Source organism: Talpa europaea, assembly GCF_964194135.1.
Source record: "Talpa europaea genome assembly, chromosome: 2".
NCBI lineage: Eukaryota > Metazoa > Chordata > Mammalia > Eulipotyphla > Talpidae > Talpa > Talpa europaea.
This window is the reverse complement of record NC_140068.1, coordinates 57,969,633-57,982,797: the sequence shown is the minus strand read 5'-3', so window position 1 is coordinate 57,982,797 and position 13,165 is coordinate 57,969,633. Positions and strand designations below refer to the sequence as shown.

Genomic DNA, 13,165 nt, shown 5'->3' with positions numbered 1-13,165 from the left:
CTTCCTCCCTCCTCGCCCTCCTCCCCCAACGCCGTGAGTTTCAGTCTCCCGACCCCTGCCCCGGGGCGAGCGGAGCGGGGCGCGCCGGGTGGGGGGTGGGGCTGAAACGGAACTTCATTGTTCGCGGGACCGACTCTTCCCGAAAGAGCCCGTTGGCAGCGCCTGCGCAGTGCGCGCTCTTTGTGCCGGGCTGCAGCGAGCGGCTTGTTTGTATGTCTCCCCGAGCCGGCGGAGGCGGCGCCGGCGGGCATGGCCGGCCAGCTCACGCTCTGATTGGGCTGCCGCATGGGGGAGGGCGGGCCCGGGGCGGAGCTTCTGATAACAACACTCCGAGCTGGGGCTGAGGCTATTTGTTGCTGCGCCGCCACCGCCCGAGCCATGGTCCGCGCTTCTCTCGGGCCCTGCTAGCAGCAGCCGCCGCCGCCCTGTGCTCTCGGGCTTTACGTCCTCCTCCTCCTGCGCCTCCTGAGCTCCTTACCTCTTCGCGCCATGACCGTCGTCTCCGTCCCGCAGCGGGAGCCGCTGGTCCTGGGCGGCCGCCTGGCCCCCCTCGGCTTCTCCGGCCGCGGTTACTTCGGAGCCCTCCCGATGGTGACCGCAGCTCCGCCTCTGCCCCGGATCCCGGACCCCCGGGCACTTCCCCCCACCCTCTTCCTCCCGCCCTTCCTGGGGGGAGACGGTCCCTGCCTGGCCCCCCAGACTCGCGCTCCGGCACCTCTGCCCAACTGCAGCCTCGCCACGGCGGGGGGCACCCCTCGGGCCGCGCCGAAGAAGCGGCGAAAGAAGAAGGTCCGGGCCAGCCCGGCGGGGCAGCTGCCCAGCCGCTTCCACCAGTACCAGCAGCACCGGCCGAGCCTGGAGGACGGGCGGAGCCCCGGGCCGGGCCGGAGCGGGGCGCAGGGAATCTCGGGCCAGGCCGCCGCCTCAGCCCCGGGACCGGCGGGCGCAGCGCGGAGTGAGGACGCGAGCCCTTTCCCTGGCCCGCTGCCGCCCGCGGCGCCCGGCCAGCCCTCGCTCAGGAGAGAGGTGAGCCCCGCGGCGGGGACGAGGGGACGGTTGGGAGTTCCGGCCCTTGGGCCGCCACGGTGGACGCGCCCCGGAGCCCCGCACTTAGGGCTCGGGGTGTGGGGCCGGGGTGAGGGGCGGCTGTTTACTCGGGAGGGAAGTTTCCGTGACGCCCGCTCAGCTCTGGCTGGGGGCGGGGGGAGGGGAAGGGGAAGGGGCGGCCTGCGCTGGCACCGCAGATTGGCTCCCGGGCGCCGGCCAATCAGAGGGGCGGCTGCGCCCCAGCAACAGCCCGGATTTAGAAGGCTGGCGGCGTTCCAGGGGGTTTCGGCGTTCGGGCCCCGCGCTGGGGGGGCGGGGAGGGGGCCCGCGGGAGGCTGACGTCAGCGCGCTACGTGCGCAGCGCTCCGGCGCCTATGAAGGCGGCTTGGCCGGGCGCGGGGTGGCCGGGGAAGGGGTGGGGGCTCGCCCTGGCTTCCGGACCTAGGTGCCCCCTGAGACTAGTGGGCGGCCGCGTTCTGTGGGGCTCCCCTCCCCGGGGCGCCATTTGGGGTGGGGAGGGGGGGCCGCGAGCGCTGCCGGGCCGTTCGGCTTTCTGCTGAGGGGTGAGCCTCCCGGTGTGGGGCGCCCGTCCAGATGGGGCTCTGCCCGTCCGGGCCGACCTGCTTAGCGCCCGTGGAACTTGCGGAGTCGGCGGGCGCCGTGCGGAGTTCGCGCCGCCGTCGGCTCCGGACGCGGGGGGTGTGCTGAGCCCCACTTTTGGTGGAAGGACGTTCGTCACTTCCGTCCGGAGTGAAGTTGGAGAAGTTACCGGTCGGGCTGACTCTGCTGCCCGACTGCCATGCTGTTGAGCGAGGGTGATACTGATGTTAAAAGGGTTAAATCGCCAAATTTGAAATTCAAGTTGCCCTTAATCAGAATAAAACCTTTTACAACCATTTGTTGAAAGACTGTTGGACAGATTTGCAGGTTGTCTGTACCCTTGGGGGGAAAAAAACTTGGTTGTAATTACTGGCATGCTCGTATTAGATTGCGTGCAGGTGTTAAGATTCCATGGCTCTCGTGAAGTATTCGAGATAACCTGAAAGCTGGGTGTTGGTGTCTCCCAGCCTGTCACTGTGATTGTGCCGGGGAGCTCTGTCGGCCGTTTCCCGGCACTGACGTGCGCTGTGTTCCCTGGTACCCGAGCTTCCGGCCGCTGGCTGCGGTTCTGCCGCGGGCCACGCGACGGCGGCCTGGCGGCCCCCGGGGTCCCCGCACACATCCGTCCTCGCTGCCTATCAGGATCTCTTGCCTTAGGAGTTACTGGAATTTGCCACAGAGCTCTTGAGACAGTTATTAAACCAGAAAGTAGGGTGTAAACAGGAAATTTCTGGTAATACTTCTTACAAGTAATGTATAATTGGAAGAGATGGTTAAAAATGATAAGTTTTTAGTATTTGGTTATTTTAATTTAATCTTTTTAATTCTGAAAAAAAGTTTTTCAGAAGTTCATCATTTTCCTGTTTCATCAAAACACTTAACTTAAAATCTCTTCATCTTTTACTTCCGAAATAATTTTAAAGTTACCTAAGTAGGTAGGAGATGACTACTGTACCTAGTAACAGTTTTTATTTTTAACCACACTTTAAACCAACCAAAATGAAAGCATTTGAAAGTTTCTACTGGCAACATCCTATTGTAAAAACACACCTTTGCAAGAAAGACTCGCTTACGTGTTTTGAAGATAGTAGCAGTTCCTTTTCATTTTCTTAGGTTTGACTCTAGGACTTGATTATATATCACTGGTGACTAACAGTGGGGGTTAACTTTATTTTTTAGTGGCAAGCAAAATTAGAGGTATTTTGATGTTCAGCGGTCTACACAACATAGCATTTGATTAAGACGGTAAATTGAGTCTCTGGGAACTTATTTATATGGTATGAGGTTCATGACTGGTTTTCATCACAACACTGTATATTCACTTTTATGGTTTTTTGTCTTGCAGGTTTTAAAATCAAAGATGGGAAAATCAGAGAAAATTGCCATTCCCCACAGCCAGCTTGTTCATGGTATACACTTGTGTGAACAACCAAAGATAAATAGACAGAAAAACAAATACAACTTACCACTAACCAAGATCGCCTCTACAAAAAGAAATGAAAATAACTTTTGGCAAGATTCTGTTCCATCTGATATAATTCAGAAGCAGGAAAAAAAGCCTTTTAAAAATACTGAGAATGTTAAAAATATGCATTTGAAGAAATCTGCATTTGTGACTGAAGTGAGCCAAAAGGAAAATTATGCTGGAGCAAAGTTTAGTGATCCACCTTCTCCTAGTGTTCTTCCAAAGCCTCCTAGTCATTGGATGGGAAGCACTGTTGAAAATTCCAACCAAAATAGGGAATTGATGGCAGTACACTTAAAAACTCTCCTAAAAGTTCAAACTTAGATTTCAGTATGTATGTAAGTTTTTCCAAAATCCCTGGACTCTTGAGAAGAAAATGGTACAGAAATGGAAATTTGCCTTGTAAAAATACAAGTGCAAAAGATGAGTTAAAAAATTACAGCCTGTATTATATTTTATATTTTGTAAATACTGTATACCATGTATTATGTGTATATTGTTCATACTTGAGAGGTACATTATAGTTTTGTTATGAAAGTATGTATTTTGCCCTGCCTTCAAATGGTAGGTGTTTTGTATATACAAAGGAGAAATTTTAAGTGTGCTAAGGCACATGGAAGACCAATTTATTTGCACAAGATACTGAGATTTTTTTCTCAAGAAACAGCTATTGAATCTCAAGGTGAAGATCTAAATGTGAACAATTTACTGATGCACTACTGAAATTTTAAGTCTGTGGCACAATCATTGTGAACATGGGATTTATCTATTTCTCTAAATTGTTTTCTGCCTTCAAATCTGGTTACCGGAAAACTCCTACTCCCATTTTCACCAAACTTAATTTCTGGTTTTGGTTTCTATCCATTCAAATTTGAAATACTTCTAATATTCCAACAAAATCGGTTATAATCAAATTTTTAAATAATAATAATTTGGCCCCCCCATTTCGGACTAGTCTTGACTCTGTGTGTGACTGTTTTTACTGTTTGAATGGGTGCCTGCAAAATTTGAACTGACTTTACATTTTACTTGGTTAAGTGTTACTTCAACTTTATAATTGTTTATCCTCCCTCTGCAGATTAGAGTCCTTTTTTTATTTTTACATTGCTACCTGTAAGGGAAGGAATTAGCCAATTTACGAATGGAAATGAAATGGTGAAAAGTAAAACTGATAAGTTCATAACTTAAACCTTTATATATGGACTGTTAGATAATGAACCATTTGACTTAACATGCCATACATTCTCAGTGAAAGGAAATAACACTGGTTTTAACTGAATTCTATCAGATCTTGAACTGGTACTTGAACCAACAACGACAGCTTACGAGTTTTTACTTTAAAATTCAAACATTGTTCTATACAGTAATGTGTACTCAGTACTGTGTGTTTGAGTGTGTGTGTGTGTGTGTGTGTGTAAATCTAGCCAACTAATTTGCTTTATAGAGACAAAACTCAATGTTTTTCTGAGTATTTAGGCAACAAGTGAAAAGGAAAGGGTGTTAAGAAGGTACATGTATGTGATGATATAAGGTGGAATAATTATGTAGCTAAGAAAGGTTATTAGAATCATGAGAAGAAAAATTCAAGAGTCATTGGGTTCACACAAGGTGGAGGAATATCCAACTTTGAATATACAAACCAGTGGTTAGGATATGAACAACTTAGAATCACTTGAGCAGAATTGGAGGGGAGGGTACGTCATAGCTGCCATGAAATCTGACAGTTTGTAATAGATGTGTTATCTTGTGTTGTCTATCTGCTCATAACCCAGTCAACCATTCTTTGGTACTGGTTACAAACTACATTATAATACATTGGTGTATAACTGGAAGTTCTAAGTAGTTTTGGTGTTAAACAGTAAATTACTTAATAACCTGTCTTAGTTTAGTTGCTTTAAATTAGAAACTTGGGTGACTTATAAGTGGAAATTTATTTCACATAGTTGTGTCAGCTGGGAAGAACAAGACTCCCAACAGATTGGCACTCCCTTAGTGATTTGTAGCTTGTGGGGTTTGTTTTTTTTTCTTTTAATTGCTGTGTCCTTTCATGGTGGAAGAGCCAGAAAAGCCTAATAAGGACAGTAATCCCATTCCAAAGGATTCTGCCCTCATTACTTAATCACTTCCACCTACCTCCTAATACAGTCAACTTGCTAGTCAGGTTTTAAGTTGAATTCAGACTAGCACAGACCAATTCGGTCACGTTTATTTTCCTTCCATTGGAATCCATTGAAACATTAACTCCAATAATTATACTTGATTCACTCTCAGGGTATATAACAAACATGCTTGCAGTTACCCGCGTAAGACTAATTTTAACCAGTGGCTTGGTAAAGATGACTTAACTGCAAAGGGATGAAAGGCTTATAAATGTGAGTGAAAAAAAATTGTTAAATGCAGACAAAAATTGTTAACTCGGACAAACACCTGGTTAGATGCACTGAAGTTGATTTTGGAGTAATCTGTACAATTTGATAATAGGTTTATTCAATAATACCACTGACTAGTGATTATAGAAAGAATTGCTTTTATTTTTATCAATCTTGGTGCTAAGTATTAGTGTCCTTGTAAGCAGATAAAGGGAAAAGGTGAAAGATTAAGTTATAGCACTAAAAGATTGAAAGGAGCAATTCTTTGCAAACCCAAAGGTGGCTGGTAAGTTAAAAAAGGTAAGGGTGATTCATATGTTAAAAGATCGTATTAGGCGAATCTACATTGTAGCATTCAAATGTTTAGGAATAGTACTGTCTACTTACCCTTTCAGAGTAAAGCTTGTTTGCTATACAAATGTGGGACTTGAATCCAGGAAAGTTGCTGGGGAGAGACACTAAGGGCAGGACTGGACCACTGAGCAGGTTTTCTGATCCCATGCAGACCGGGTAAAGGAGTCAGAGTCCTCAGTAGTTTTGCAGGTTTTTTATTGGGGTTCACCAGGCATATGGCAGGCAGGGGTGCTGGCTGGGAGGCCTCCCAGCCCCCAGCAAGTCTTCACTATCTGGGCTCTCTAGCGTTCGTTCTGCTGCTGCTTGGCTTCTCTTTCGGCTTCTGCTTCAGCTTCTACAGCTGCTGCTGGCATCCCCGTAACGCTGCCCTTAAAAAGCACAGTCTTAGCTCAGCTGAATCCCATCTACCTATGCCCACACCCTATTCCAGGTGCCCGCCATCAGGCATGCATTCAGGACAAGGATCCATCATCTATCCTGATGGCGGAAGGGCAGAAAAGCCTGAAATTTTCTTTACCCTACAGTCCACCCCCTCAGGGTTTTCTGCCATACAGTCTATACATATCTATATACAATTTTCTAAGCAACCAAACAATGCAGCCATGGCCCACAAAAGGAAATACAACAACACAAATAAGTCCAGGCAGGGCACCAACCTAATGCAAAAGACAATTATTGGTACCAGCAGATGAGCCACCAAATCTGCTGCCGAAGGCACTGCTCATACGAGGGAGGGGAATCACTCATGGCATCTACTATAACACACCAGGAGCCGTCAGGCTTCCTGGCCTTCTCTGGCTGTAGTCTCAGCTACAAGCCACACACAGCATTCACCCCCAGGATGCACTAGCTCTGGGATTGGCAATTTTATTCTGTTGGGGGTAATCGCCAACCCTCAGGGTTTCTGTCTGCAGTCGCTCCAACACTCGGCCTTCATAGCCACCCATGCGACTCGCAGACCCCTGCACTCAGGCCAACCCACTGCACAAGCACGTGGGTCATGGATCAAAACTCTACATTTGGCTTGGGCTCCACCCCAAGCCACGTTCCCCACCCGTCCCCCAAGGACAGGTTCCTCAGCTCCTCACCCTCACTCGAGAATGAGCAGGGCATCACCCTCAGGTGATTTTACGAGACTCACAGTTCTTCAGCATACCCAGGCTGCTTAACAGCCACTCAGGGCTTCTCAATTTAGCATCAGTACCAGCTTTTGCCTTCTCAGCTGGCTTTTCTCCTCTGCCTGGCTGCTGGGCATGCACAGGCTGCTTTTGGCCATCAAGGCCCACTGGTCACCCCTGGATTCCCATCTCCTGGGGTTTACAAACGAAACTGTTCCACCCCCAGGGTCCCAAAACATATCAACCTGCAAGGTCCTCCGCCTTCTGGCAGGATTGTCAGTCCATCAGTCCAAGTCCATTGGCCTCTCCCTGCTTCAGCAATGGCCTGCTGCCTCAGGGGTCATTGGCTGGTCCTATCCGGTGTCGTTGGCTGGTCTATCCGGTGTCATTGCCTGGTCCTCTCGGGCATCTCCTCCATGCGAGGTCTCGTCCCACAGCTCCGGACCGTATCCACCTTCTGTGCCGCCATGGCACCTCCAGCGTCGTCACAGGCAGTCTGTTCTCCTTAGTCCCTCCAGGTCTTCGGAGGGCTCCAATACCTGTCTACATGGATCTTGCCGACTTACGCCAATTGTAGGGTCAGGAATGGCCACTGAGCAGGTTTTCTGATCCCATGCAGACCGGGTAAAGGAGGAGTCAGAGTCCTCAGTGGTTTTTGCAGGATTTTTATTGGGGTTCACCAGGCATATGGCAGGCAGGGGTGCTGGCAGGCCTCCCAGCCCCCAGCAAGTCTTCACTCTATCTGAGCTCTCTGGCGTTCGTTCTGCTGCTTCTCGGCTTCTGCTTTGGCTTCTACTGCTGCTGCTGGCGTCCCCGTAACGCCGCCCTTAAAAAGCACAGTCTTAGCCCAGGTGAATCCCATCTACCTATGCCCACACCCTATTCCAGGTGCCCGCCATCAGGCATGCATTCAGGACAAGGATCCATCATCTAGCCTGATGGCGGAAGGGCAGAGAAGCCTGATATTTTCTTTACCCTACAGACACCAAATTATATTTCATTTACCCAGTATGTGGTTTCAAAACAAACCCCTAGTACTTGCTCTTGCCTTATTCTGGCAGTTTTTAAAGGTCTGTCAACTTTCAGTGTTGAGAAGAAACAAAACCTAGACCCTAACCCTGTGTTTCTGCCCTTGAGCACCAGACCCAGAATGAATCTGGGAAGCAAAGTATGGTGGTGCCCACCCAAGATGGTAGAAATTAGGTTTGTAAGGAGCTGTGGCTGTGGTGCATAGACTAGACACCTATTTCTCAACTCAAAGCATTTAGACATCTGGGAGAGGGTTGGGCTGTCCTATCAAGCTACCCACCTGTGACCAATTACTGTTTCTTCTAAAAATATTGAGAGATTTAATGGTTTAAGATTATTAAATGTGGGGTTGAGGGGTGTTGGGGGGAGGGCTGGTTTTGATATTAAGCAGGTCAAGAGAATTTTTTTTAGAATTTAAAATTAACATCATTTTTGTACTATGTTTGCTTTCTCCTCAGGTGTCCCCAATAGAATTCCCACCACCAGTTAACCTGTGCACCATCATCATAGTCCCTTATGCTCTTCCCTTCCCTGCAGAATGTCTCTGATTTATAGTTGCCTGTTAATTTTGCATTTTTATTTTTTCTTGATCCCTTGTTGGGTTCCCCTATACTCCTTTAAGTGGAGCCGTCGGTGTTTTTTTTTTTCCTTCTGGCTTATTTCACTGAGCATAATCCCTTCCTAGCTCATCCATGTTGCTGTGAATGGCATGAGTTTATCTTTTTTTTTTAAAAAAAAGATTTATTTATGCATACAAGAGCTGGGGTACAGGCCAGAGGTGTGGCGGGTGGGGGATTTACCAGAGACAATGGGGATTTACCAGACAGGATTTACCAGAGACAATGGGGAACAGAACAGGCAGATTACAGAAGTACATTGCTGAGGGGAGTAGCAGGGGATATGAGAGGTCTGCTGCGTCATGTGGGTTGCTCCCTGGCTGGCCAGGGATCTAATCTGTGCTGCAGTGGCTGCAGACAACTTCATAGGTTGCATCTTAATCCCTTGTGCCACAAGGGAGGCCCTGGTTTGAGTTTATCTTTTTTGATGGCTGAGCAGTGTTCCACTGTGTGTGTATATATATATATATATATATGTATATATATATATATATATAACACATCTTTTAAGAGAGAATTTTGACTTGAGTTCTGGCATCTGACAACCTATGATTCTAGAAAATGGCTCATACACAAGTTTGACATCACATTTCTGCACATGATTGTACAAATTATAAACTAATACAGTCTCTTGGATAATTAAACTACCTCATGCACCCCTCACCTCCTTAACATATGCAGTTATTTTGTGTCATTTTTGAGCAGCATTCTAATGCTTGAAAAGTATAAACTTGGCATAGCTGAAAGTTAATGGTGTAGGTGGAGGGAAGAAACCAAATGTAATTAAAATATAAAATATAACTTTTTTCATTCTCACAAAAAATGCCCGAGGAGGTCAAAATAAACTCTCTGTCTTTTCCAGAAGGTAGTGACGAACTGGTGAAGAGCAATTGTCTAGTTAGGAATCTGACCTGTTCTAGATAGTCTAGAGTTGGATCTTAAATTATTCAGTAGTAGTTGACATGCAAAGAAAAGGAAAGTAATTGTCAGAAGTTAAGTCTATGCACAATGATGTGAAAAAATGTGGACTATCGGGCCTCCCCTGGTGGCACAGCGGTTGAGCGCTGGGCTGTGAAGCTGCCCACAGCCTCTGCAGCGCCGGTTCAATCCCCGGACACCAGGTGAGGGTCCCACATGGCGCCGCAGACCTCTCCTGCCACCTGCTGCTCCTCTCAGCAGTGTACTTTGTCAGTCTGCCTGTTCTGTTCCCTGCTCTGGCTCTGGTGAATTCTCTCACCCTCCCATGCTTCTGACTGTACCCAGTGCTTGTAATAAATAAATCAATCTTTAAAAAAAAAATGTGGACTTCTAGCAGCTCATGAAGGGCTTGGAATGTGCAAAAGTGTCAAGTTCATTCTATAAGCACAACAGGAGCATCAGATTTCTGAGGAAGGGGATGAGATTCCTGCCTCAATGCAAAAACTGATAAACATGCAGAAAACAGCTTGGAAAAGGTGTGCTTGCGACAGAAATACCATTTAAGAAGAACATTCCAATAAAAGAAAAGCTTAAAAGGTGTTATCAGAGTGAATACAGAAACATGGATTAATTTGGGAGGTATTTGGGAGGTAGAATTAGGAACTGAGCAACTGAATAGAGGGTAAAAGAGTTTTAAAGTTGAGCGATTAGGAAGATAAAACTAGCAATCAGGAAGTGCTGCATGGAGATAGAATTTTAGAGGAAAATCATTTTCATTTGCACATTGAATTTTGAGGAATATCTACAGAGAGGGAGTAAAAGGTGAGACCTGGAGGTACTTGGTAATTGTGCACAGAAGCACTAATTACGAAATTGAAAATCAAACTAAAATATTTGCCTCCCAAATCCTCTCCTTTATCACATAAATGATTTAACTCCTTTACCAGTACTCTTGGTCTCCACAGTTGAGGGCATTAAACAGATTTACTTATATACATGGGTGTGGAAGGGTAGTAGTCCCATTATCTTCCTATATATATTTAAATTTTGATGGACAGTGCTTAACTAAACTTCAAAATCAAGCAAGGCTTAACCTTGCTCAGTATCTGATCCTACAAGTATTCTGTTGTGCTGCTTTTCTTCACTCATATAGCTTCTGAATCCATGTATATTTTAAAAACTCCCCAGAACATCTTTTAAGTGAGGAAAGAGAGTATGTGAGATTATGCAGGAGCAGAATTGTGTAAACACAAATAATGTGTAATTCAGGAACTGTTTTTAAATCTGAAAGAAAATTTGAGAGTACATTTTATAGAACATTTTTAAGTTTAAAAGAAAACGGGGCCTCCCCGGTGGCACAGCAGTTGAGCGCTGGGTTGCGAAGCTGCCCGCAGCCTGTGCTGCGCCGGTTCGATCCCCGGCTGCTCCCCAGCCACCGAAGGAGGGTCCCGCATGGTGCGCAGATCTCTCCTGCCGCCCGCTGCTCCCCTCAGCAGTGTACTTCGGTCCTTCTGCCTGCCCTGCTCCCCGCTCTGGCTCTGGTGAATTCTCTCACCCTCCCGCGCTTCCAGTGCTTGTATAAATAAATCTTTAAACAATAATAATAAAAAAAATAGAAAAGAAAAAGAAAACAACCCAATCTTTGAAAGAAACTTTTTTTTTAAAAAAAGATATATTATACGTATAAGAAATTGGGAGGATTGGCAAAAGCAACCTATATGGATAATCATGGAATAAAATGTACATTTGTCAATGTACATGGGGTGTAGGCTAGAGGTGTGGGGGTGGGGTGTGAGAGGATTCACTAGAGACGGAGTGGGTAGCAGAACAAGCGGATCGACTGACTGAAATACACTGCTGAGGGGAACAGCAGGCGAGACAGGAGAGGTCTGCTGAGCCATGTGGGTCAGCTCCCTGGCCAGGGATGGAACTCATGCCATAGTGGCTGGCGATAGCATCATAGTGCTCAGACTTACCCTTGCACCACTAGGGAGGATCTGCAAGAAACTTTCTTGCAAGTTTTAGGTAGAATTCTCAAGATACAGGGTGGAATTTTCTTTAAGAGTCAGGGATAATCTATTTTATACTTGAACTAAATCCTTTGTAAATTTCTTGGGTTAGATTCTCTTCAATTAATCTGATGGTTTTCAAATTAAGTTAGCTTTCATAGCCTTTGCAATCCTCTTAAGAGTTCTAAATTAAATATAAAATGTATGAGTAATGTTCCTAACACCCAGGAGCTGTGTATGCCAAACTTATCTTAGAATGCATTTTCCAGAGCAGAGTTTATAGATGTTTCCTTAGTGTAGAACTAGTGACAAATTTGTTATTTTATATATTTTTTATATCATTCTTCATTTTTATACAATGTATGCTTTATCATCTCGGGTATAGTCCCCTTGGAATTCCCACCAATTCACCCATGTACCATTACCGTAGTCCCTTGTGCTCTTCCCACACCTGTTTTGATCCAACTTCCTTCTCCTCCCTGCAGAATGCCTCTGGTTTATAGTTGCCTGTTGATTTTGATTTTTACTTTATTGCCTTTTTTTTTTTTTCTTGATCCCTTATTTGGATCCCCTATGTTCCTCCTGTAAGTGAAACCATCTGATATTTTTCTTTTTCTTTCTGGCTTATTTCACTGAGCATGATCCCTTCCAGCTCCATCCATGTTGCTGCGAATGGCATGAGCTTATCTTTTTAATTGCTGAGTAATATTCCATTGTGTATATATACCACATCTTCTTGATCCAATCATCTATTTTTGGGCATTTGGGTTGCTTCCATAGCTCACGTATTGTAAATAGTGCTGCAATAAACATAGGGGTGCAGGTATCCTTTTGAATTAATGTTTTTGACTAGTGACACAAATTTAGTTACCACTGTTAGAGGGATCACATCACAGATTATGTGGTATTACTCACTGTCTTGAATTAAGTAATGGCAGAAAAGGAGAAATTGGGAGGATTGGCAAAAGCAACCTACATGCATAATCATGGAATAAAATGCACATTTGTCAAAGGCGGCTACCTGTTCTATTCAAACCCGACTTAAAAAGGTCGTGTATCTTAAACATACAGCAATAGTTTAAAAGACAAAATTACATGCTTAAAAACAGTAATAATGAAAATAATTTCTCTAATAATTCAGACAGTGATATCTTTTATGTATTTATAAGAAACTACTCAGGAAAGTTATTTTTCCTAGTCTAATACATAAATGGCAGAAGAAACATGGTATTTTATATCTGGTTGTAAAAGATAAATAGGTACTAATCAAACTTCTCCAAAGCTTGCCATATCTACATAGCTATGCCTAAATTATTACAGATCTTTTATTCTAGAGATCAGTGTGACTAGTTGTCAGAACCAAATTACAATTGTGCTCTTAGTAGTATATAATCTTTGAGAGGTGATAACAATTACAAGACATTTGATGACTTTTGATTATTTCCGAATATGCAAATATTTAAATTGAACTCAATTGCTTTCCAACAGAGAGTACTTTAAACAAAACTATTTTATTACTATACTTTACTTGGCATCATGGAATCATACATGACTTGGTTTTTCTTAGCAACACATTGGATAAATCTACAATTTCAGAGATCTTCTTGCTATTGACTAAGGTCTCTCCATAGTCCCTTCC

General features: G+C 45.3%; 1 protein-coding gene across 1 annotated transcript; it reads left to right on the top strand.

The window, feature by feature from the left end:
- Nucleotides 1-489: 489 nt before the first annotated feature.
- Nucleotides 490-3,436, top strand: PNRC1 (proline rich nuclear receptor coactivator 1; the record flags this gene model as incomplete). The annotated part of the gene is made up of 2 exons (XM_084228210.1): nucleotides 490-1,026; nucleotides 2,993-3,436. 2 exons carry the CDS (start codon nucleotides 490-492, stop codon nucleotides 3,434-3,436), a joined length of 981 nt encoding a protein of 326 aa, XP_084084336.1.
- Between the last annotated feature and the right edge of the window lie 9,729 nt (nucleotides 3,437-13,165).